The 22,175-nt window shown below is 38.7% G+C and overlaps 2 protein-coding genes across 2 annotated transcripts; one reads left to right on the forward strand and one right to left on the reverse strand.

The window, feature by feature from the left end:
• Window positions 1-3,594: 3,594 nt before the first annotated feature.
• On the forward strand, window positions 3,595-6,765 carry LOC102232086 (alpha-lactalbumin-like). The gene is made up of 5 exons (XM_005797467.2): window positions 3,595-3,783; window positions 3,927-4,217; window positions 5,985-6,048; window positions 6,449-6,493; window positions 6,611-6,765. Exons 1-5 carry the CDS (start codon window positions 3,603-3,605, stop codon window positions 6,669-6,671), a joined length of 642 nt encoding a protein of 213 aa, XP_005797524.1. The 5' UTR covers window positions 3,595-3,602; the 3' UTR covers window positions 6,672-6,765.
• Window positions 6,766-16,616: 9,851 nt separating this feature from the next.
• LOC102221702 (hepatoma-derived growth factor-related protein 2-like) lies at window positions 16,617-21,740 on the reverse strand. Its single transcript, XM_023333205.1, has 5 exons — window positions 21,697-21,740; window positions 20,569-20,735; window positions 18,090-19,841; window positions 17,932-17,992; window positions 16,617-17,077 (listed from the first exon to the last, which is right to left on the reverse strand). Exons 2-5 carry the CDS (start codon window positions 20,726-20,728, stop codon window positions 17,008-17,010), a joined length of 2,043 nt encoding a protein of 680 aa, XP_023188973.1. The 5' UTR covers window positions 20,729-20,735; window positions 21,697-21,740; the 3' UTR covers window positions 16,617-17,007.
• Window positions 21,741-22,175: the final 435 nt, after the last annotated feature.

The raw sequence follows: 22,175 nt of genomic DNA on the forward strand, positions 1-22,175 counted from the left end.
CTAAAATGCAGAACCGCAGTGCCACAAAATTAATGCAACCTTACAAAATTTGTAAAATTAAAAAACGAACACAGATCCCCAGCATAATGCAACCACCACCATGCTTTCATACCATCTCCACCCCTACTCAAGCAGCCTTTAGTTCTTTGTTTGCAGGTCAGTTCTGTTTGTGTTCAGTTAGAGTTCAGTTGACCTCAGTTAAATTGGGCCCAAATTTGTTACTTATACTTTGACTAATTCTTGCATTAAATCTTTGTTAACTATTTTTGGAAGAATTAAATTTAAACTGTTTCTACTTTGAATACTTTTCTGTCCTCGTTTGAGTCTGGTCCCTCACAAGGCAGGTGGATACATTTTAGGATAGATTGAATTTAGTTGTGAAGGAAAGAAACTGTAGGGGAATTAAACATGCCTAGTGAAGCTACTGCCACAACTAGTTATTAAATTTTTTTTTTCATCTGGAAAGCTTCTTCCCTTCATAGATTGTAATAAAAAGCAGCTTTCTTGTGTTTACCCATGTTATGTTGACTGATATTAAAAATTGTTTGATCTGAAACATTTAAATGAGACAAAACCCAAAAACAGATTAAATCTATTATTTGAAAAACATAAACTGGGAGGTTTACAGAGATATTCGACTGGGAGCTGTGGACTGATTTCTGTAACAATTTCTGTAAAAGGTTTCCAATATGTCTGGTAAAAATAAGGGTCTATAAAAACAAAAATAACTATTATTCTTGTACTTTGTTATTTAATACTTTCTAATGCTCATTCCAATCATATTTTTAGTTGTTGCTACTGTTTCAGATTCGTCCAGTTTGTCACGTATGAACGTCAGGGCCTCAGATGATGGGAAAAACTTTTTTCTAAGCTCTGGTTGGAGCAACTGCGCCATCTAGTGTCCAGTATTATTATCACACTTTTGAGTAATGACATTTCAGTCTAAATAAGAGAAATGTCCCATTCACCTCTGAATAATTTATGGATGGTTGGGTACTTCAGCATTGGAAAATATCTTTGAAATGGACTTATCAGTAGTAATCTCTCCAGAAAAGAAAAATAGTTTATGTTGGACAAAATAAACAGACATGTAATCCTGATATAATAATTTATTATAGTTTTTCAGTTTCATCCTCAAAATAACTTGTTTAATCTATTTCTCTGTAAATTAACTTAGTGTGGTGTGTCAAAACTTGACAACTTTTATAAATCTCTAAAAATAATTTCTGGAATGTATTTTTTAAAACTTTTGGAGTTTTAATTTCACAGATAAACTGTGCTGTTCATTTCAGAATCCTATGCATTTAATTCTTTCATATGCACAATTTTTTATTGTCACTAATTGTAATCTTCGCTTGCAAAACTTTCTGCTTGCTTGTAGGGAACAAAAGACGTGAAATCCTGCTTTCAGACTGAAAATGTGTGCTCTTGGATCATGGCATAAAAATTGCCCCATACTAAAAAATATCCACCAATGAAGTCAGAAATTTACAAGTTATTTCTAGAACATTTATGAGATTGATCTAAAGGTTTCTGAGCTTTTTGGTGGAAATTTATAACTCCTTTTCTTTTCTATCTACAATGACCCTAATTAGCTGTTTCTGCAGTTATTAAATAAATAAAATATTAGATATCTTTGACGTACTTCAATGTATTAATGTCTTTTTATCGCTCTGTAAACCACATCACATTTTCTGTCTGTGTTTGAAATCTTCCTGGCTATAGTTATAGGAACGCTGCATTGCTTTTACATTAAGCTGCAAACCTATATAGGTTTATGTTTACTTAGTTGGTTGCACATTATAATCCAGTTTCAACATGTGGTTTTCCTGGGTTCACATCTAGCATGACCTGCCAGCTGTATTTTGTTTCAAACGAGGTACACCTTAACTTCATTCTTTTCTCTTGCACCATAATTTTGCTCTCCTCTCTAACAGAGGAGCACAGGCAGACATTTTGAAAATGTGATTAAAGTAGTAGAAACACTTCTGCTCCAACTGAAACAGCTGCTTTGTTTTTGTTTCTTTTGTTCTGTTTCTGTCTGACTTAACATGATAGCTGCACTCAGGATGTTCTCACATTTAGTACACTCTGTCCTTTACTTTTCTATGATGACTTGCTTATCTAGCCAGGTTCTCTCTTTCTCTTATATATGTGATCAATTTTGACCCATAAATGAGAATAGATTGATTTAAGGACAGTTGTAGTCTACTGTACATAAATTTAATTATGGGCATCCACATGTTTTTAATTGTGGTCTGTTAAAAAAAGTGGGCACAGGTTTGCATTTCTTGTGAATGTTGTCTCTCATTTGTTGTGTGCATTTGTAATGTGCACAAAATTTTGTCTAATGCCAAAGGGACAAGATTTTGCAATTACGGTGTTTCCATTAAATAAGAAACACAAAAATCACATGTGAATAAGTTTATTAATGCGGTAAGTCATTAGAAATCATGACCACCATCATCCTACTTCTTCCTGTCGTTTTCTCTTTTCTGCCAATAGTGACATCCAGCTGTTGATCATGTGACTTGTGTGATGGAAAAAAAATGTTTGCATTGCAAATCACACAAATTTTGATACAGCAAAGGAAAAAAATCACCTGACCTATTGCAAAAACCTTCTCTCAAAATTGATGTGTCTCAATTAAGCAATTTATTTATTGTCACAATTCCAATTTGCACAATTATACAGTCTGTGGAAACCCAGCTTATGAACATTTGAAAAAAATTCTCTGCTAAAATCTACGCCATATGGTGAGCAGAAACCATTTTCCACCTCATCACATAACCGGATCTCAGGGAAGGATGATCCTAACGATACCTCCGGTGTCCTGAAATCCACCCACTGATTGGTTTGCCCTGAAACCTGCAGACATTCTGAACCAAACTGTTTCTGTTCAGAAAGTTTCGATGGTTATGTCTGGAAAAAACCACACCCAGGTTTCCCTTGTAACAGTAATAACACATGACACTGACGTAAAAACAAATAAAACTATCACTAATTTTGTTCCTCTAACGTTACTTGCAGGGTAGGAAATCATATACGGCTGTTTTAACACATGATAACCCTCTGTTGGTTTGTTTTCTGGACAGACTGCAACAAAACCTTTCTTTTGCCACAATACTGTTCTATATTTATTTTTCAGACGTCTGGCGCTCTGAATGATCAGGGATTAATTATGCTGTTTTTTTTTATTTTTACTGTTGTTCTTCCTTTGGAGACTGTTTAAACCTGATAGTTGTGCTCAGGATGTTATTTCATTCTGTTCGCCCACTCTATGTTCATGGAAATTATAAATGCCTCATGGTGACGTGGGGAAGATAAATCGTTTCATCTTACCAGGTCTTCAGTCTCCTTTCAACTGGATCAGATGTGACCTAAAAATGAGAAAAGATAGTTTCATGTGGATGTATCAGTTTCTTCCCCAAGCCTCTTTGGTGATCTAAAACTCAAAATAGCTGTGAGATTTTACATCACCATTGAGAGCTTAGGGAGAGGCCTTTATTCAGGAGGACAATGGGTGTCCCGTGATTCTTTGCTGTCAATGATCCCTACAAGACATATAAGCACCATGACACACAGGCTCAGAGTCAGAGAAGATGTTTCGTGTCAAGATAAAGACTCTTGCGCTTTTTGCTTTTGTTGTGCTGGGATGCAGCCTGGCCGGAGCTCGAAATGTGACCAAATGTGAACTGAGGCAGCAGCTGATAGTGGCATTCAAGTCCCTACCAAACAATGTAACGGTGAACGGACTGACTGAAGAAGTCTTCTTAGCCAAGGGTTGGTACCCGATTTTGTTTCTAGATAAAAAACAAATAATTGTAGGCAAAGTTAAATCATAATGGTGTTTGCTTGTTGTTGAAAAATGATTTGAGAAAACTGAACAGTCAAATCAATTACTGATTTCATTTTAAACTTTTCAGTGGTCTGCCACGCGGAGCGTCTTTCAGGCTTTGACACCAATGCCGTGACCAAACTGAGCCATGGGACGGGAAAAGAAAGTCAGGAGAATCCAAGTGAGAGCAAATCATCTGAATCTAAGGAGGAGGACAAGAATAAAGGGAAGGGAAAAGGCCAGGAGAACAGCAAGTCCTCCGAAAGCAACGAGGATGATGTGAATGTGACCCTTTACGGCCTTTTCCAACTCCCCGGGAATTTGGTCTGCAGCAGCACCAACAGCACCTCACTCAACATCTGTGGTATCAACTGCAACAGTAAGTACACGGTTATTGTGTAACTAACCCACAAATCAACTGTTTTTTGCTAACAAAATTTTTTTCAAAAATTGTGTTGGGGGGGCAGGGTTACATTTTCAGTAATCCACACCTTAAAATGTTTATCCAAAATCAACGTTTTTTGCTGACAAACTGTCTGAACAGGTTGTTTAGGGTTCTGTCTTTGTGTTTATGTACAAATGTTGACATTTTTGTGTAAATTTGTTCAGTTTTGCATTATTTTGCCTAAAACCGTATCAGTGCTGGTTTGGTCAAAGTAGGCCAAAGTAAGCTAGCACTGATATCGCCTAAGCAGTTAATTCTCCTATTATTTTAAACTGACCAACTTTACACAGCTTCCTTAGGGATATAAAACATCTCACTCAAACATCAAAGTCTTTTCAACACAGAAAAACACAGCTACATTTCTCACTTGTTGTATTTCTGACAAAAAGTTGCTTGCTAAATACAGCCATAGCCACGCCCCTCAGTGTATCTTGGCTCCACCCACTTCTGTGTATTTTTTCAATGATTGTGTGGGTGTGGGGTTATGTTTTCATGTGGAACCCCCAAATCTACTTTTTTTTTACTGACAGGGTTCTATCTTTAAATTTCTGTGCAAATTTGTTGAGTTCATATTATGTTGCCTAAAAATGTTTCATTTTGTCAAACGTAAGCTGTTTAAAACGGTACTGTTTTATGTCATGCAGCTCTGAATTCAGATTTAAAACCATCTCAAACATAAAACAGCACAAAAAAAGTTTAGATTTGCCACTTGTTGGTTTTTTGGATTTAAAAAAAAGTCGCTACTATTGAGGAAATTAAAGTTGCCTAAACTCATGGAATATATAAATAAAGGTTTAAATAAGACTCGGAACTCCATCTTTTCATGGTCAAACGAGAAGAGATTTTTAATGCACATCTGCGGAACCAAAATATCCAAAACACATTGTTACAGTAGTCCCAAAGTCTCTTCTCTTCTACTTCTGATATCAGCTTTTTATAGAGTCCCAGCTCTACTGGTGTGTATTGGGAAGCCTCGATCAATGGCGTTGCTTTCCTCCATTTACGTAGTTCATTTGGCTCCGTCTTACACTGAGTGTGTATTGGAAGTTCTTTGGGAATATTCAGACCTATTGACCCCCAACATCTGCTCCGTTTCAAAAGTGCTAAACAAGCCACTCCATCACTCATATGTTATTCTTATCGGTCTAAACAGCTTTCCTCCCATCACATTTCGGTCCAATTTTATGCTTTGCAAGCAAGAAAAGGGAAAGGACTTCCAAGTTATTCAGGTCAAACTGACCTTTAACGGCGCCAAATTTCCTCAGTAAAAAACAACTCCATAAAGAGTATTTCCGCTCTTCGGATTGACCCAGTCCATTTGACACAATACATTTCTTTTAGGTTAAAACATAACTTAGTGCGAACCAACCAAACAACATAATTTTTACCTAATAATATAATTATATTCCTCTACACTACAAAGTTCATAGCAATAGTACCACAGCCCCCCTCTGCTCATCCCCACACTTGGCACTTGGCCACGCCCGTCTGCGTGTCTTGGCTCCGCCCACTTTTCCTGGAATTTTTTCTTTTCAATAATTATCTGGGGCAGGGTTAGAGTTACATGTTAAGCTACTCATTGCTTAGGTGTCACATGTAGAGTAATATGAGGACTGTTAACATTTTTTTACTGTTTTCCTCAAGTCTTTTTGTTCTGTCATCTTAAACAGGAAATACTGTTTTTGTGTTTTTTTTTCTTAGAACTAACTGATGACGACATCTCTGATGACATCACCTGTGTGGTGACGCTCATCAATGAGCTTGTGTAAGTTTTTATTTGTTTATTTTTATTTTGTATGTTGTACCAAAGTGGGACATCAAGTTCCTGATGGTAAACTGTGTATTCTTAAATATTTTCATGATGGTGGTTGAGTTATATGAAGTACGGCAAAAAAGTGTCTGTCCCCTTACAGATTTCTTCTGTTTTTGGTTTTTTTTGCCACAATATATCATCAGAGAAATCGTGATGTTTCCACTGGATTGCATATTGTTGGGATGGATGATCTAAATTATTAGATTGTGACAATAAAAGCAAAAAACAGAAGAAATCTGTAGGGGAATAAATACCTTTTTAACAGAACTAAACAATGTTAAAATTAAGCAGTTCGAGGAAGAATCAATACAAAATGACAAATATATTTGTTATTTTTTACTTTCTTCAACAGAACAAAAGGCTTCATGGCAAAGAACTCAAAGGAGCTTTGGAACGCGTAAGTCTAATTTATGAAAATGTTTCACTCTTGTTAGTTTTTTATATTTTTTTTGACAGCTTGATTAACAAATGACAATATGTGCTTTATTGAGTGATCCCCTCTGTTTGCTTGCAGTGTCAAGGAACTCATAGGTGGCGACTGCCAGAAACTGGACCATTACTTCAGTGAATGCTGAGAAACTTTGTTTCACCCTAACATCTCAATAGAATGAACGGTCTTTCTTTACCAAATTATTGAGCATTATAAATGAATAAAAAATATGAAGCATGTGCCATGTGTTGTGATGTGGTTTACAGAGCGATAAAAAGACATTAATACATTGAAGTACGTAAAAGATATTTAATATTTTATTTATTTAATAACTGCTGAAACAGCTAATTAGGGTCATTGGAGATAGAAAAGAAAAGGAGTTATAAATTTCCACCAAAAAGCTCAGAAAACTTTAGATCAATCTCATAAATGTTCTAGAAATAACTTGTAAATTTCTAACTTCGTTGGTGGATATTTTTTAGTATGGGGCAATTTTTCTGCCATAATCCAAGAGCATACATTTTTAGTCTGAAAGCAGGATTTCACGTCTTTTGTTCCCTACAAGCAAGCAGAAAGTTTTGCAAGCAAAGATTACAATTAGTGACAATAAAAAATTGTACATATGAAAGAATTAAAGGCATGGGATTCTAAAATGAACAGCACAGTTTATCTGTGAAATTAAAACTCCAAAAGTTTTAAAAAATACATTCCAAAAATTATTTTTAGAGATTTATAAAAGTTGTCAAGTTTTGACACACCACACTTAGTTAATTTACAGAGAAATTGATTAAACGAGTTATTTTGAGGATGAAACTGGAAAACTAATTATTATATCAGGATTACATGTCTGTTTATTTTGTCCAACATAAACTATTTTTCTTTTCTGGAGAGATGACTATTGATAAGTTCATTTCAAAGATATTTTCCAATGCTGAAGTACCCAACCATCCATAAATTATTCAGAGGTGAATGGGACATTTCTCTTATTTAGACTGAAATGTCATTACTCAAAAGTGTGATAATAATACTGGACTCTAGATGGCGCAGTTGCTCCAACCAGAGTTTAGAAAAAAGTTTTTCCCATCATCTGAGGCCCTGACGTTCATACATGACAAACTGGACGAATCTGAAACAGTAGCAACAACTAAAAATATGATTGGAATGAGCATTAGAACGTATTAAATAAAACAGTACAAGAATAATAGTTAATTTTGTTTTTTATAGACCCTTATTTGTACCAGACATATTGGAAACCTTTTACAGAAATTGTTACAGAAATCAGTCCATAGCTCCCAGTCGAATATTTCTGTAAAACTCCCGGTTTATGTTTTTCAAATAATAGATTTAATCTGTTTTTGGGTTTTGTCTAATTTAAATGTTTTAGATCAAACAATTTTTTAATATCAGTCAAATATAACATGGGTAAACACAAGAAAGCTGCTTTTTAATTACAATTTATGAAGGGAAGAAGCTTTCCAAATGAAAAAAAAAATTTAATAACTAGTTGTGGCAGTAGCTTCACTATGAATATTTAATTTCCCTACAGTTTCTTTCCTTCACAACTAAATTCAATCTATCCTAAAATGTATCCACCTGCCTTGTGAGGGACCAGACTCAAACGAGGACAGAAAGGTGTTCAAAGTAGAAATAGTTTAAATTTAATTCTTCCAAAATTAGTTAACAAAGATTTAATGCAAGAATAAGTCAAAGTATAAGTAACAAATTTGGGCCCAATTTAACTGAGGTCAACTGAACTCTAACTGAACACAAACAGAACTGACCTGCAAACAAAGAACAAAAGGCTGCTTGAATAGGGGTGGAGTAATCTAAATCTACCACATGATGGAGGCACAACAACAAACGAACAAACAAATACAAAATTAACTAAAGCATCTTATGAAACAAATAAAGCAAAACTAACTTTAACTTAGCACAAACAATAATAAGTGAATATTTAAGTGACAAAATTAACTAATTAAAATCAACTTGAAACAACAAAGTCTCCCCTCTTCAGTCTTTCAGAAAATCAAATGGTTTCTTGCAAGTTTCCTCCTCCAGCTGGTCTGTAATTGCATCACCTCAAACAAAAGAACAAGTGTAAGTAAACCATTCAGACAGACATTAACTAAATTGTGCACCCAATAGAAAATAGATGTTTAAATGAAATAACGTAAACTGACTATAAGCTGTAACTAATATAAAGACAAAATAAATACTAATACGATGTAAAGACCCAACGCTGAGAAAAGAGCAACTCTTTTAAAGGTAACGTAGGTTGAATTTATTCAACTGAGAGTAGGCTGATTCATTCAGCTGAGAGTAGGTTGACTTAGTTCAACTAAGGATAAATATAGGCTGAATCTATTCAACTGAGAGTAGTGCATGAGATTTTTAATTAATTACTAAGGTTTTTTAAGAGTTTTAAGGTAGAGATTAATCATGGGAGGATCTTTCTCGAGAAATCAGAAACATTACACCCCAGTTGGACCGTTGGCAGATTATATGTCAAGACAGGTCCGGTGCTCCAGTTTGTGTCACAGTGGCATTATAAATTTGGATTTCCAGAAAATGGGTCTCTAGAACCAGATGACATTGAGAAACTAGAAGTAGCCTTGGTCAGACAGAGAGATAAACTCAAAAGCAGGAAGAAAATTCCAGGTCATTTAGATGCAACTATACAAGCACACACAGATATATTCACTCTCTGGAAGAAATAGAGCAAAACATTACAACAACAGTCAAAGCTCCAGTTGGTACAAAAAAATAGGATTTAAGAAAAAGCAGCAGTCAGCAACCTCACCACATATTCCTGCACCAACACCACAAGCAGATACAACACCATTTCCAGAGTCAGAAAAGAATAAAAAGACTAAAACATCTTGTTTTTCTGTTACATGCGGAGCGACTGAGGCCTTGCATCCAACGGCACCATCAGCACCGTTACAGGCTCAACTCTACCGTACTTTGCCTGAACTCCATTCTCCACCACCATATGACATTCAGAGCCTAAAGCAAAAGAAGAAGAAAACAACCCCACTAGGACTCTGGGACCCTCACAGCCTCAAGGATGACTCCTATCAGTGGCCAGTGATCATCCCACAAGTCCAAGGACTGCCTCCTCCCGCCGTAGTTCCTCAGGTCCAAGACTTGGGACCTGGAGCAGCTGGTGGCAGAGAATTACAGGACATTAAAGAGGACTCTGAACCAGAACCAGTGCCAGAAGACACTGCACCCCCCAAGAAGACACACAGTGCCTCAAAGGAAGGAGAACCAAGCACGATCCCAAAAAGAATCACCAGAAGCACCAAAGACGGGAATAAACATGTCACTACCGCCCCAATGATCGAGGTGGCGGGTCCACAAAGACCACAGCTAGTGTTCAGAGTGTGGGAACCCAACATCCTCCTGGGACTGGCTAGACAACACATGCTAGTTCCTGAGAAAGGTGGAAAAGCTGTTTATGATGCCCTGGTGGAAATGGCTGCCACGACCAGACCAACTTTGTTTGAACTCAAAGAAATTCTCATCGCCATCTATGGAATTATAGTTGTTTCCCTCCTTGGAAATTCTTTAGCAATAAATTACAGACTACACCACCCAGACTATAATAATGCAGCCAACAACTACTACACTGCTGTGATCATCGGACTTGAAAACCCCCTGATTCAAGCAATGCCTATTAATCCACAGTACAGCGTCATCAAAGACTGTGTTCAAAGACCAAATGAGAAACCAAATGAATACTACCAGCACCTTCTTGAAGTGTTCAAAGTTCACTCTGGCATCAAAGAACCCAACAACTGGGCAGATGCTGGAAGACCAGGACCCTTTGAGACCATCCTATGCCAAGCCTTCTTGGAGGGTCTCCATGAAGACATCAGGGGTGCTGAGAAGCAGTCTTACATTGGTTGGAATGACCAATGCAGAATGGTTACCCTGAGACAACATGCAAACCATGCTTATAAGAATCATCAAGAGAAAGAAAGAAAGTCCAAAAAGAGAAAAGATAAACTCATGGAAGATGCTCAAGTGACCCTCCTGCAAGCAGCAACCAGTTCTATGAACATTTCCCCTTCCCCTAGGTTCCAGCAGCAACAAAGAAAGAGCCACCCCCAGGTCAATATGCCCATCAGTCAACAGGATCCCCTGGTACATGTTTCATCTGCGGAGCCACAGACCACTGGGCTAGAGCCTGCCCCACCAAAAGGCTCCAGGGAAGCCTCGGGCCGGCTACAATCATTCAGGCAGAGGAGGATACTCTACCTGACTACCCTCGGTGCCGCTGGAGCAACAGTCCAGTCAGCCTCCAGCTCAACAAACCGCAAGTATATGCACACATATACCATATGATGTCCAAACTTATATGAAAATTTCCTCAAATGCTCATCAGGTGTTATGCATGCTCACAGTGCAAATTGCAGGACATAACATTGATTTTTTTGGTTGACTCTGGAGCTACTCAATCCTTAATAATGAAAAAATGTCTCCCACAAGCTCCTCTGTCAGGGAAAACCGTTCACTCAACTGGTGCATCAAGAACAACTATCCCTGAACCAGTTACAAAACCACCCACAGTGATGGACCCTTTTGATGGATCCATGCACTCACATCAATTTTTGCTGTCCAGTAAGTGTCCTATTAACTTACTGGCCACAGATCTAATTCTAAAAATGTTCCATCAAATTGAATGCTCTCCACAAGGCCTCAGAGTCTGTAAACAGCCTGAGACAGTAACATCATTCCTGAACATATCTACACTACTCTACATTTTTGAGTGGTTAGTGTAGGCAAACTGAATATCTTCAGTTCAAAGGTCGTTCCTATACATTCACCAGGCTCAAATAACCCACCATTTTTCACCTGGCTCTCAATGATAATCTGACAGGTTTTACACTACCAGACACATGCTCGCTGTTGCAATATGTTGATGATCTACAACCCCTGGCAAAAAGTATGGAATCACCAGTCTTGGATGAGCACTCATTCAGACATTTCATGCTGTAAAACAAACTCAGATCAAAAACATGATACAATATTAAGGTCGTTCCAAAGTGCAACTTGTTGGCTTTCAGGAACACTCAAAGAAATGAAAAGAAACTATTGTGGGAGTCAGTGAATGATACTTTTATTGACCAAGCACAGGGAAATAAATATGGAATCACTCAATTCTGAGGAAAAAAGTGTGGAATCACTCAAATTGGAGGTAGAAAAGAAAGGACACACCCAGTCTATTTCCTTTCCCTAAATGGACACCTGCCCCAGATTAGATGTGCCCGTTAGTGTGCAGTTCAAAACACCTGCAGTCATGACACCTTGGAGGGCTGCTGGACGAAGTGGAGTGGTGAGAACCATGGCTCCAACAAGAGAAATGTCCCTTGAAACAAAAGAGAGGATTGTGAAACTTCTTGAGGAAGGTAACCCTTCACGCATGGTTGCTAAAGATGTGGGCTGTTCACAGTCAGCTGTATCCAAGATATGGACCAAATACAAACAGCATGGAATGGTTGTTAAAGCCAAGCGTACTGGTAGACCAAGAAAGACATCAAAGCGTCAAGACAAACAACTTAAGGCCATTTGTCTTGAAAACCGAAAAAGTACAACTAAACAGATGAAGCATAAATGGGAGGAAGTTGGAGTCAATGTATGTGACCGAACCGTAAGAAATCGCCTAAAGGAGATGGGATTTCAATACAGGAAAGCTAAACGAAAACCAGCATTGACACCTAAACATAAAAGAACGAGACTCCAATGGGCTAAGGAGAGGCAATCATGGACTGTGGATGACTGGATGAAAGTTGTCTTCAGTGATGAGTCAAGAATCTGCATTGGACAAGGTGATGATGCTGGAACTTTTGTTTGGTGCCGTTCCAGTGAGATTTATGAAGAGGCCTGCCTGAAGAAAACAACCAAATTTCCACAGTCCTTGATGATATGGGGCTGCATGTCAGGCAAAGGCACTGGGGAGATTACTGTGGTTAATTCTTCTATCAATGCACAAGTTTACATTGACATTTTGGACAGTTTTCTCATCCCTTCAATTGAACAGATGTTTGGTGATGATGAAATAATTTTCCAAGATGACAATGCATCGTGCCATCGGGCAAAAACAGTGAAGGCATTCCTTGAAGAAAGACACATTCAGTCGATGTCATGGCCTGCAAATAGTCCAGATCTCAACCCAATTGAAAACCTGTGGTGGAGATTGAAAAAAATGGTCCACAAGAAGGGTCCAACCAGCAAAGCTGATCTGGCAACTGCTATCAAAGAGAGTTGGCACCAAATTGATGCAGAATACTGTTTGTCACTCATCAAGTCCATGCCTCACAGACTGAAAGCTGTTATAAAAGCCAAAGGTGGTGCAACTAAATACTAGTGATGTATTTTGAATGGTCTTTTGTTTATGCGTTTTTCATGATTCCATACTTTTTTCCTCAGAATTGAGTGATTCCATATTTATTTCCCTGTGTTTGGTCAATTAAAGTATCATTCACTGACTTCCACAATGTTTTCTCTTCATTTCTTTGAGTGTTCCTGAAGGCCAACGAGTTGCACTTTGGAACGACCTTAATATTGTATCATGTTTTTGATCTGAGTTTGTTTTACAGCATGAAATGTCTGAATGAGTGCTCATCCAAGACTGGTGATTCCATACTTTTTGCCAGGGGTTGTACTTCTAGCAGCACCCACTGAAGAAGAGTGTAGGGAACAGAGCTTGAGGCTCCTGATTTCCCTAGCACAAAATGGCCATAAGGCCTCCAAAACAAAATTGCAGTTTGTACAAGCCACTGTAACATTTCTGGGATACATGATCCCTCGTGAAGGTAGGGCCATTGCTGAGAGCAGAGTGAAAGCTATTGTCTCTTTGCCATTGCCTGAGACTAAGAAACAACTGATGTCCTTCTTAGGACTCTGTGGCTACTGTAGGCATTTCATTCCGAGTTATGCTGAGTTTGAGAAACCATTAAGAGAAGTGTGCCATGAAAAAGGGTTTCAAATGAGCTCAAGGGTTACATGGACGTCTGAAGCATTGACATCATTTGAAGCGCTGAAAAAACAACTGCAATGTGCTCTCACTGGGTATTCCTGGTCCATCTTGTCCGTTTATACAGACAGTGGATGAGCGAGGAGGTTGCATGACTTCTGTTTTGCTCCAAAAACATGGTGACAGATTGAAACCAGTCGCCTATTTTTCATTCAAATTGGATGCAGTTGCAGCAGGTCTACCACACTGTTTGCGTGCAGTGGCGGCCGCTGAAAAAGCTGTAGTTGCATCCAGGGACATTGTGGGATATTCGGATCTGACCCTACTCATTCCCCACGCGGTTACATTAATTTTAAATGAACAAAAAACAGCTCACCTGTCCACAGCAAGGTGGCTGAGGTACCATTCAGCATTATTGGATATGCCAAACATCACTATCAAACGTTGCAACATTCTGAACCCATCAACTCTATTGCCCACACCCGAGGAAGGCCAACCTCATGACTGTGTGGCAGAACTATACGTCCTCTGTTCTCCCCGGTCCGATCTGAAGCAGGAACCCCTGCCAGATACTGATTTAGAGTTCACAAAGAGTTCTTTGTGGATGGCTCTACATTCAGAGATCCACTCACAGGTGCCATTAATAGTGGCTATGCTGTGGTTACCCCAAGGGAGGTGCTAGAAGAAAACCCGCTTCGCCACTACTTTGCACAAGCAGCAGAACTAGTGGCCCTCACGAGAGCATGCATTTTAGCCTCTGAAAAAACTGCTAACATCTACACTGACTCCTGTTTATGCATTTGGTGTAGTCCATGATTTTGGTGCACTGTGGAAACAACGTTTATTTTTAAGATCAGACAAAACCCCCATTTTATGGCATCTAGTGGCTGACTTACTAGATGCCATAATATTGCCCTCTGCTCTAGCCATTGTGAAATGTGTTGCTCACACAAATGCTTCTGACCCAATTTCAACAGGAAATGCCAGAGCTGACAAAGCAGCCAAAGCAGCTTCTCTATTACCCCTGCCAACATCTCAGCAGCTCTCCCTGCAAACCACAAGGGGAGAAACTGACCTGTCACTCTCTGACCTCCAAAGTTTTGCCTCACCAGTTGAAAAACAACACTGAAAGACAGCTGGAGCCAAATTTATTGATTCTGTTTGGATAGGTCCGAATGGTAATCCATGTCTTCCTCATCATTTTTTCAGGCTATTCTGTGTATTGACACATAGAGATGACCATGTGTCAAAGGGAGGTATGTTAAGAGAAATGGATCGCAACTGGTACACCCAAAAGTTTTCCAAAGTAGCAGATGAATACCGCTCAAATTGCTTAATTTGTGCTGAAAACAATGTCTCAAAAGGCATAAAACTGCAAGGTCAAGGTGCTCACCCACAGGTAACACCACATTTTTAACATCTAATGATTGATTTCATTGAATTAACCCCTGTTGAAAAGAAAAAATACTATTTGGTCATTGTTGATATGTTCTCCAAATGGGCTGAAGCATTTCCTGTCCAGTATGCAACAGCACAGACTGTGGCAAAAATTCTACTGAGAGACATCATGTGCAGATGGGGTGCCCCTAGGAAAATTTCCAGTGACAATAGTGCACATTTTGCAAATCAAATCCTCACACACATCTCAGAGATGGTCAACATCAACCTGGTGAAACACTGTTCCTATCACCCACAGAGTGGAGGAGCTGTGGAAAGAGAAAATGGGACCTTAAAGAATAAACTATTAAAAATATGTGAATAAACTGGCCTGAACTGGGTACAAGCATTACCCCTAGGACTTATGTAGATGCGCATGCGCCGCCGTCAGAGAAATAACCTCAGTCCTTTTGAAATCCTTTTTGCAGGTCCACCAAATATGAAAATGGGCCCACCCAACCACCCAGGAGAAGTTACCACACTTTGTGATGAAAAAATGCTTAACTACTGTGTTTCTCTTACAGAACAACTGAAAATCATCAGGCCGGTCTCCTGCAACTTTTAGATGCATCTCTACTTCAACACACCTGAGACAAATAATGAGGTCGTTAGCAGGACTCTGGAGAACTTGACTGCACTTAGGAGGTGAGTCAAGTATTGGATTCAAGTGTATTGGATCAGGGAGACATCTAAGAGTTGCAGGACACTGGCCCTCGAGGACCAGGATTGCCCACCCCTGGGCTAGAGAGTTTCTGCAGAACCAGTCAGAGGGGTCCCTGCAGCAACTGCAGCAGGCTGATAGAGACTAATGCCTCACCATACATACCACAGCAAGGCACCAGTATTTGTTAACAGATAAGAACAGATAGTTTAGATAATTATAGTGTGATGGAATAAGCCCTGAGTCTTAACAAGTTTCTCTATGGAATATCACCAGCTCAGAGTTTTAAGAAATTGATGCACCTCCTGGATATTCTGGTTTGACAATGTTCTTGTTATGCAAAATTGTTCCATTAGCAAACCTGATTTTTGGAAACTCACATATTTGAACAAGATGTTTATCATCCAAGGAGTTAACTGACCCTCCAGTGTGGTTATGTGACTGCATGAAAATTGTTCAACTGAAACTGGAGTGACCATATTGTGTAACATGAGTTCTATATATTGTGAGGACTTGCAGCTCCAAATCAGAACTCAGAGCAGCTCTTTGCTGTGTTGTTCTCCGTCTGCAAACGAAACAAAGCTTTGCTCTTTGCCATTTGCCAGAGTCTCAGCCTGATCTGTTATCACACAGATTTTGTCCACACTTGTACCAGTGATGTTGTTATATATGCATGTTTGTTGATGTGGGTTCTCAGTTTTGTTGTTTTCTCTTTTTCTGCAGGTGTAGAGGCAGACTTTCATGGTATTGATTTGTGTTGTCTCTATGCATCTCTCTTCTACTCCTATCTTCTTTCCCTTTAAACATTTTCTCCACCTTTCTTTCTTTTTTCCTTTCTGTAATGTTCTGCTTGTGAAGGTAAGTCTGTTAGACACTCAGACCATAACTCATGATTCACATGTCCTCCATCTGTTCCTTTCCAAATGGATGTCTTCATGTTTTTTTCACTGTTATTTCAAAGATCTTTGATGGTAAATTGTAAAAGAAGATAAAAACTTGACAACAGAGAACAATTTTTAGCATTTTTATTACAGACCTAAAATGTTACACTTTGGATGAATATCACCAGGTCCTATTGGTGTATCTAAAACGTTATCAGTCACCAAATAGATGATAGATATTATAAGAACTGTTTATAGATAGTCAGATAGATAGTTACACTTTTTCACCTTTATTACAGAGACTGCTATAAATCAGAAGTTATTTAAATCACTAGGTTTAAAAACATCTACAGTAAGCCCTAAATCTAACAAAACCTTTTTTGTTATCTTTAAGAAAAGGATTGATGAAAAGGTATTGCTGTTATAGTCAACAAAAACAAGAAAACAATGCTTCAATTCAGTGATCTACAACCCACAGTGGAAGTAAACCTGGTGGAAGAAAATGTGCCTTCAGAGACACTTAGGAGCAATCTTGAAGGGATGTTCCTGCTTCATCGTCACAGTGGTGAGAACGGGACCTCCGAAGATACCTGTGCAATTAAAAACAGACATCTTAAAAACTATTCAAAAAGCAGAACAAATACTGTAGATTATTAACAGCTAGCCTTTTGTTTTTTGAATGTAACAAAAATAAAGGTAGATATAGAATATAGAAAGCATTCAAAATCATCCAATAATTCTGCAGCAGTCCTTGTTAGCATAACTAATCTGACTGAGAAAGCATAACCTGACTAATTTTGAAAAAGTCCAACAAAGTGGGCGGAGCCAAGAGATGCAGTGGGCAGAGCCAAGGGACACAGCGGAGTGTGGTCCAGTTTGGGGTTGATCGGAGAGGGGAAGCAGGGTGTGGTCAGGACAACAGAAGCAGTGTTGCCAACTTAGCAACTTTGTCACTATATTTAGCATTTTTTTCAGAACCTGAAGTGACTTTGCTTTTTTAAACTGGTATTAACTAATCTAGTGACATTTTATTAGTGTCGTTGGAGATTTTAATGCCAACAACATTTTGCAGCACCGCTGCAACCCAACTTTCCTGACCAAGCAATGACTGCTGCCATCAGCCCCTCCCGCTTCCTGTTCTGCAGTATACAAATAGTCAGAGCGGAGGACAGCCATTGCACGCTATGTCCGCACTGTAACGACATCGATTAATGCTCGAATAATGCTAATCTGGAACTGATTAATGCTCAGTTCCAGATGAGTCAGGAACTGAATGAGACATGTGTCTGAATGAGATGTACCAAGTATTACCGCTGGTACAACTGCAAATTTTAACATAGATACAAAATCAATGACTAAGTGTATTAGTGTACTGAAAGACTATTGCACTAATAAACTAAGGAACAAAAAAAATTACACATGGATGTACTGTATTTTGGCTTACCCATCAAAGAATGCCTTCAAGAAACACTCAATGTCATCCGTTATGTCATCATTGGTGAAGTCTTATAAGGAGAAGAAGAACAATTTATAACATTAACATCTTTAGTGGGTAGTGAGTTGATTCTTTGTTTTTTATTTGTTTTGGTGTAATAAACTCACCTGTGCAGGATTTCTGGCAGAGATTTCTGGACAAATTGTTACCGGAATCACAGAAATAGCCATCACTCAGCTGGAAGATACCATAAGAGGCAGAGGCTGCAGTTGTCTTAGGAGACTTTTCTTTGCCCTTTCCTTTTCTTTCCCCTGAGGGGTCTCTTCTATTGTCATGGGCTCCACGCTTCCGTCTGTTGTTTCCAGGAGCTGCAGTTGAATTTGAGGGCACTATTTCAGTTGTCTCATGGCTGTCTTCATTGCTCATGTCCTCACTTTCACTGCTGTCATGTCCCCTCTTTCTCTCATGAGACTTTCCTTTGCCCTTTCCTCTTCTTTCCCCTGAGGGGTCTCTTCTATTGTCACGGGCTCCACGCTTTTGTCTGTTGTTTCCAGGAGCTGCAGTTGAATTTGAGGGCACTTTTTCAGTTGTCTCATGGCTGTCTTCATTGCTCATGTCCTCACTTTCGCTGCTATCATGCTTCTTCTCTTTCTTATGAGACTTTCCTTTATCTCTTCTTTCCCCTGAGGGGTCTCTTCTATTGTCACGGGCTCCACGCTTTTGTCTGTTGTTTCCAGGAGCTGCAGTTGAATTTGAGGGCACTTTTTCAGTTGTCTCATGGCTGTCTTCATTGCTCATGTCCTCACTTTCGCTGCTATCATGCTTCTTCTCTTTCTTATGAGACTTTCCTTTGCCACTTCTTTCCCCTGAGGGGTCTCTTCTATTGTCACGGGCTCCACGCTTTTGTCTGTTGTTTCCAGGAGCTGCAGTTGAATTTGAGGGCACTTTTTCAGTTGTCTCATGGCTGTCTTCATTGCTCATGTCCTCACTTTCGCTGCTATCATGCTTCTTCTCTTTCTTATGAGACTTTCCTTTATCTCTTCTTTCCCCTGAGGGGTCTCTTCTATTGTCACGGGCTCCACGCTTTTGTCTGTTGTTTCCAGGAGCTGCAGTTGAATTTGAGGGCACTTTTTCAGTTGTCTCATGGCTGTCTTCATTGCTCATGTCCTCACTTTCGCTGCTATCATGCTTCTTCTCTTTCTTATGAGACTTTCCTTTGCCACTTCTTTCCCCTGAGGGGTCTCTTCTATTGTCACGGGCTCCACGCTTTTGTCTGTTGTTTCCAGGAGCTGCAGTTGAATTTGAGGGCACTTTTTCAGTTGTCTCATGGCTGTCTTCATTGCTCATGTCCTCACTTTCGCTGCTATCATGCTTCTTCTCTTTCTTATGAGACTTTCCTTTATCTCTTCTTTCCCCTGAGGGGTCTCTTCTATTGTTATGGGCTCCACGCTTTTGTCTGTTGTTTCCAGGAGCTGCAGTTGAATTTGAGGGCACTTCTTCAGTTGTCTCATGGCTGTCTTCATTGCTCATGTCCTTACTTTCGCTGCTATCATGCTTCTTCTTTTTCTCATGAGAGTTGTCCTTGCCCTTTCCCCTTGAGTAGTTCCTTCTCCTTTCATGAGCTCCCCGCTTTCTTCGGTTGCCCAGTACTGAAGTTGAGTTTGAGACCTCTTCATCTTCCTCACTGATCTCAAAGCTATCTTCATCGCTCTTGTGCTCATTGTGTTTCTCCATGTTTCTTTCCTGAATCATGTTTTCCTCATAACTATCTGTCTCCTCTGAGTGGTGCCTTCCTCTGGAAGAGGCTTCTCTCTTGTGTCTGCTGCCAGATGTGACATTTGAAGTCAGAGGATGGCGAAAGCCCTCCGTCTTTACCAGGCTGGTGTTCAAATTAGATCTCCTGTTGACCTCACAGATAACTAGAGCAAACCAGTTATGCAAGGTGAGGAAGACAGCACACAAAGACAAAAGGGAAAAAAAAGCAGATCAGAAGGACGGTATTTAACATAACTTTTCCAGCCCCTTTCAGATCACTCTTTTGTTTTGTGAAATACACACACACACAGACCAGAGGCAACTCATGATCTTCCATTGTCTGTTTGATCTGAGAAATACATTCTTTAGTGGAAACCCAAGTATACTGCAACATGTAGATGGCATAAAACAACTTTTCTTGTATTTAATTGTCTGCAGTAATTTGCCAGTGTTATGATTGTGACATACAAACAAGGAAGTCAAGAATTTTTGGTTCTCCAGTCACAGAAAGCACATCATATAAAGGTTGACAGATAGACTTTGTAAAAGGAAAAATAGTGTGGGTTTGTGGATGTGTGTTTACAGAAGAACAATGATCTGAAAGGGGCAATTGTTACATAATATATTTTTTGTTTGGCTAAAAGTGTTGTGGTTACTAAATGTCATGTCACTGTTTGGTGGGAAATATGAAGAAAGCTAACATGTCTTGCATAAATTGCAGATCTGTTTCCCAAAAGTAAGAGAATCCTATTAAAACAGTTTTATGTGGAACTGAGAAAGCTTCTTATCATAGCTTTTTCAAATGCCATTTTTTCCTAAATCTGTTTTTCCAAGTGATTTTCGCTATGGATAAAATAAGTTACTCTCATGAAATATAACTATATAACTTACTTTCTGCCAGAATTTCTTCTGTAACTTGTTCTGGTCCTCTGGTCTTGTTGATTGCCTCTGCAAGTTTGTCCTTCAGCTCGCATTTGGAGACAATGCGACTGTCAGAAAGGTTGGGCAGCAGTGCTGCCAGAACCAGCAGCGCCAGCAAACCCAGCTTCATGTCACCTCTAATAGAAAAAATAAAGGTTGTTTGTAAGGACAAGAAGCGACACCATCACTTCTTGTGACTGAGTTTAAATTTAAACAAACAAGCATTGTGAGAATAGCATAAAATACTTTATGCATTCAGGGAAAAAACATTGGGAAAATAAAGCATCAATACTCTTTTAAAAATATGACAAGTTTTCAAAAGGTTCTGGCTTATTATAAGCAATTATTTTTCATGCATTACCAAGAAGAAATATGGCTAAAAGTTATATTTAGCTCAACATTTTGTTGTATTTTATGTGTTGGGACGTACCCTGTTTAATATATAATATAAAAATACAACTATAATCCTGAGACCCAGAAAAAAAAAGGTTTTTGAAATTTTTTTTTTTTTCACTACATGACTCTTTGGAGTGAAAAAACATCACTACAATTGAAAAAGTTTCAAAACATGTTATTATTTATTTATTACAGTATGTCCTTTGGAGAGGACATCGGGACTCTCTTGTGGCAAATATGAACACATTTTGAGGCCCAGGATGTCCTCTCTAAGGACCAACATGATTTAACACAGTGGCATGTATGGTTTCAGAGTTATGAACAAAAAAACCTATGTCCTCCACAGAGGACAAAAATGTATTGCTGGGTCTCAGGAGGTTATATTACGTTTTATGTCTTTGTTTTAAAAGCATCAGGAACAGATCATTAAGAAAACATATATAATGTGATAAAATATAATATAAGGGATCGGTAGAATGTCCATACAGTACAAGTAATAATCTAGAAATATCCTTTACTGATCGACAGCAGGTAAATTCAAGTATTGCAGGCACGATTAATGGTAAATGGCAGCATGCACACAAAGGTAAAAAACATAAAAACAACCCATGAATAATAGAGACGAGACAGGAAGGGCAAGTTCACAATGTAAGAATAATAATACAGTGCAGTTATTAATAATAAAAAGAGAAGATTTCTTACTTTTTTATTTCTGCAGGTAGACCTGTATTCAGATGATGAATCCAGAGAATGAGAAACTTGTTGTATGTTGTTGCTTTTTATAGGATCAATGCAAGTTGACCAACCTGTTTTACCACCTTCAAATTATTTGCATTGCCTCCCTGAAGGTAGGATGTTTTAAAAGGGGAATGAAAAAATGAAAACAATGCTATCTTTAATGATATGAAAAAAATGATATTAACTACTTTAAGTCTCTCATGAATGCTGCAATCTGCTGGGGGGGGGGGGGGGGTTGTTCAAAAGTTAATTTTCAGGATTTTTAATTATTCAAGTATCCTAACCCAATGCTGTTTGGTTTGCAAAGTACACACCAAAATAGTTTGAACGCATGTTTGAAACCTGTTTAAAATATTCCTTAAACCTTTTTAGAAACCTTCTCTTAAAGACAGACCTTTGCTCTGTCTTTTTCTGCATATTCTCGACATTTTTGACACATTTGA

This window comes from Xiphophorus maculatus, chromosome 5 (genome assembly GCF_002775205.1).
Source record: "Xiphophorus maculatus strain JP 163 A chromosome 5, X_maculatus-5.0-male, whole genome shotgun sequence".
Taxonomy (NCBI): Eukaryota; Metazoa; Chordata; class Actinopteri; order Cyprinodontiformes; family Poeciliidae; genus Xiphophorus; species Xiphophorus maculatus.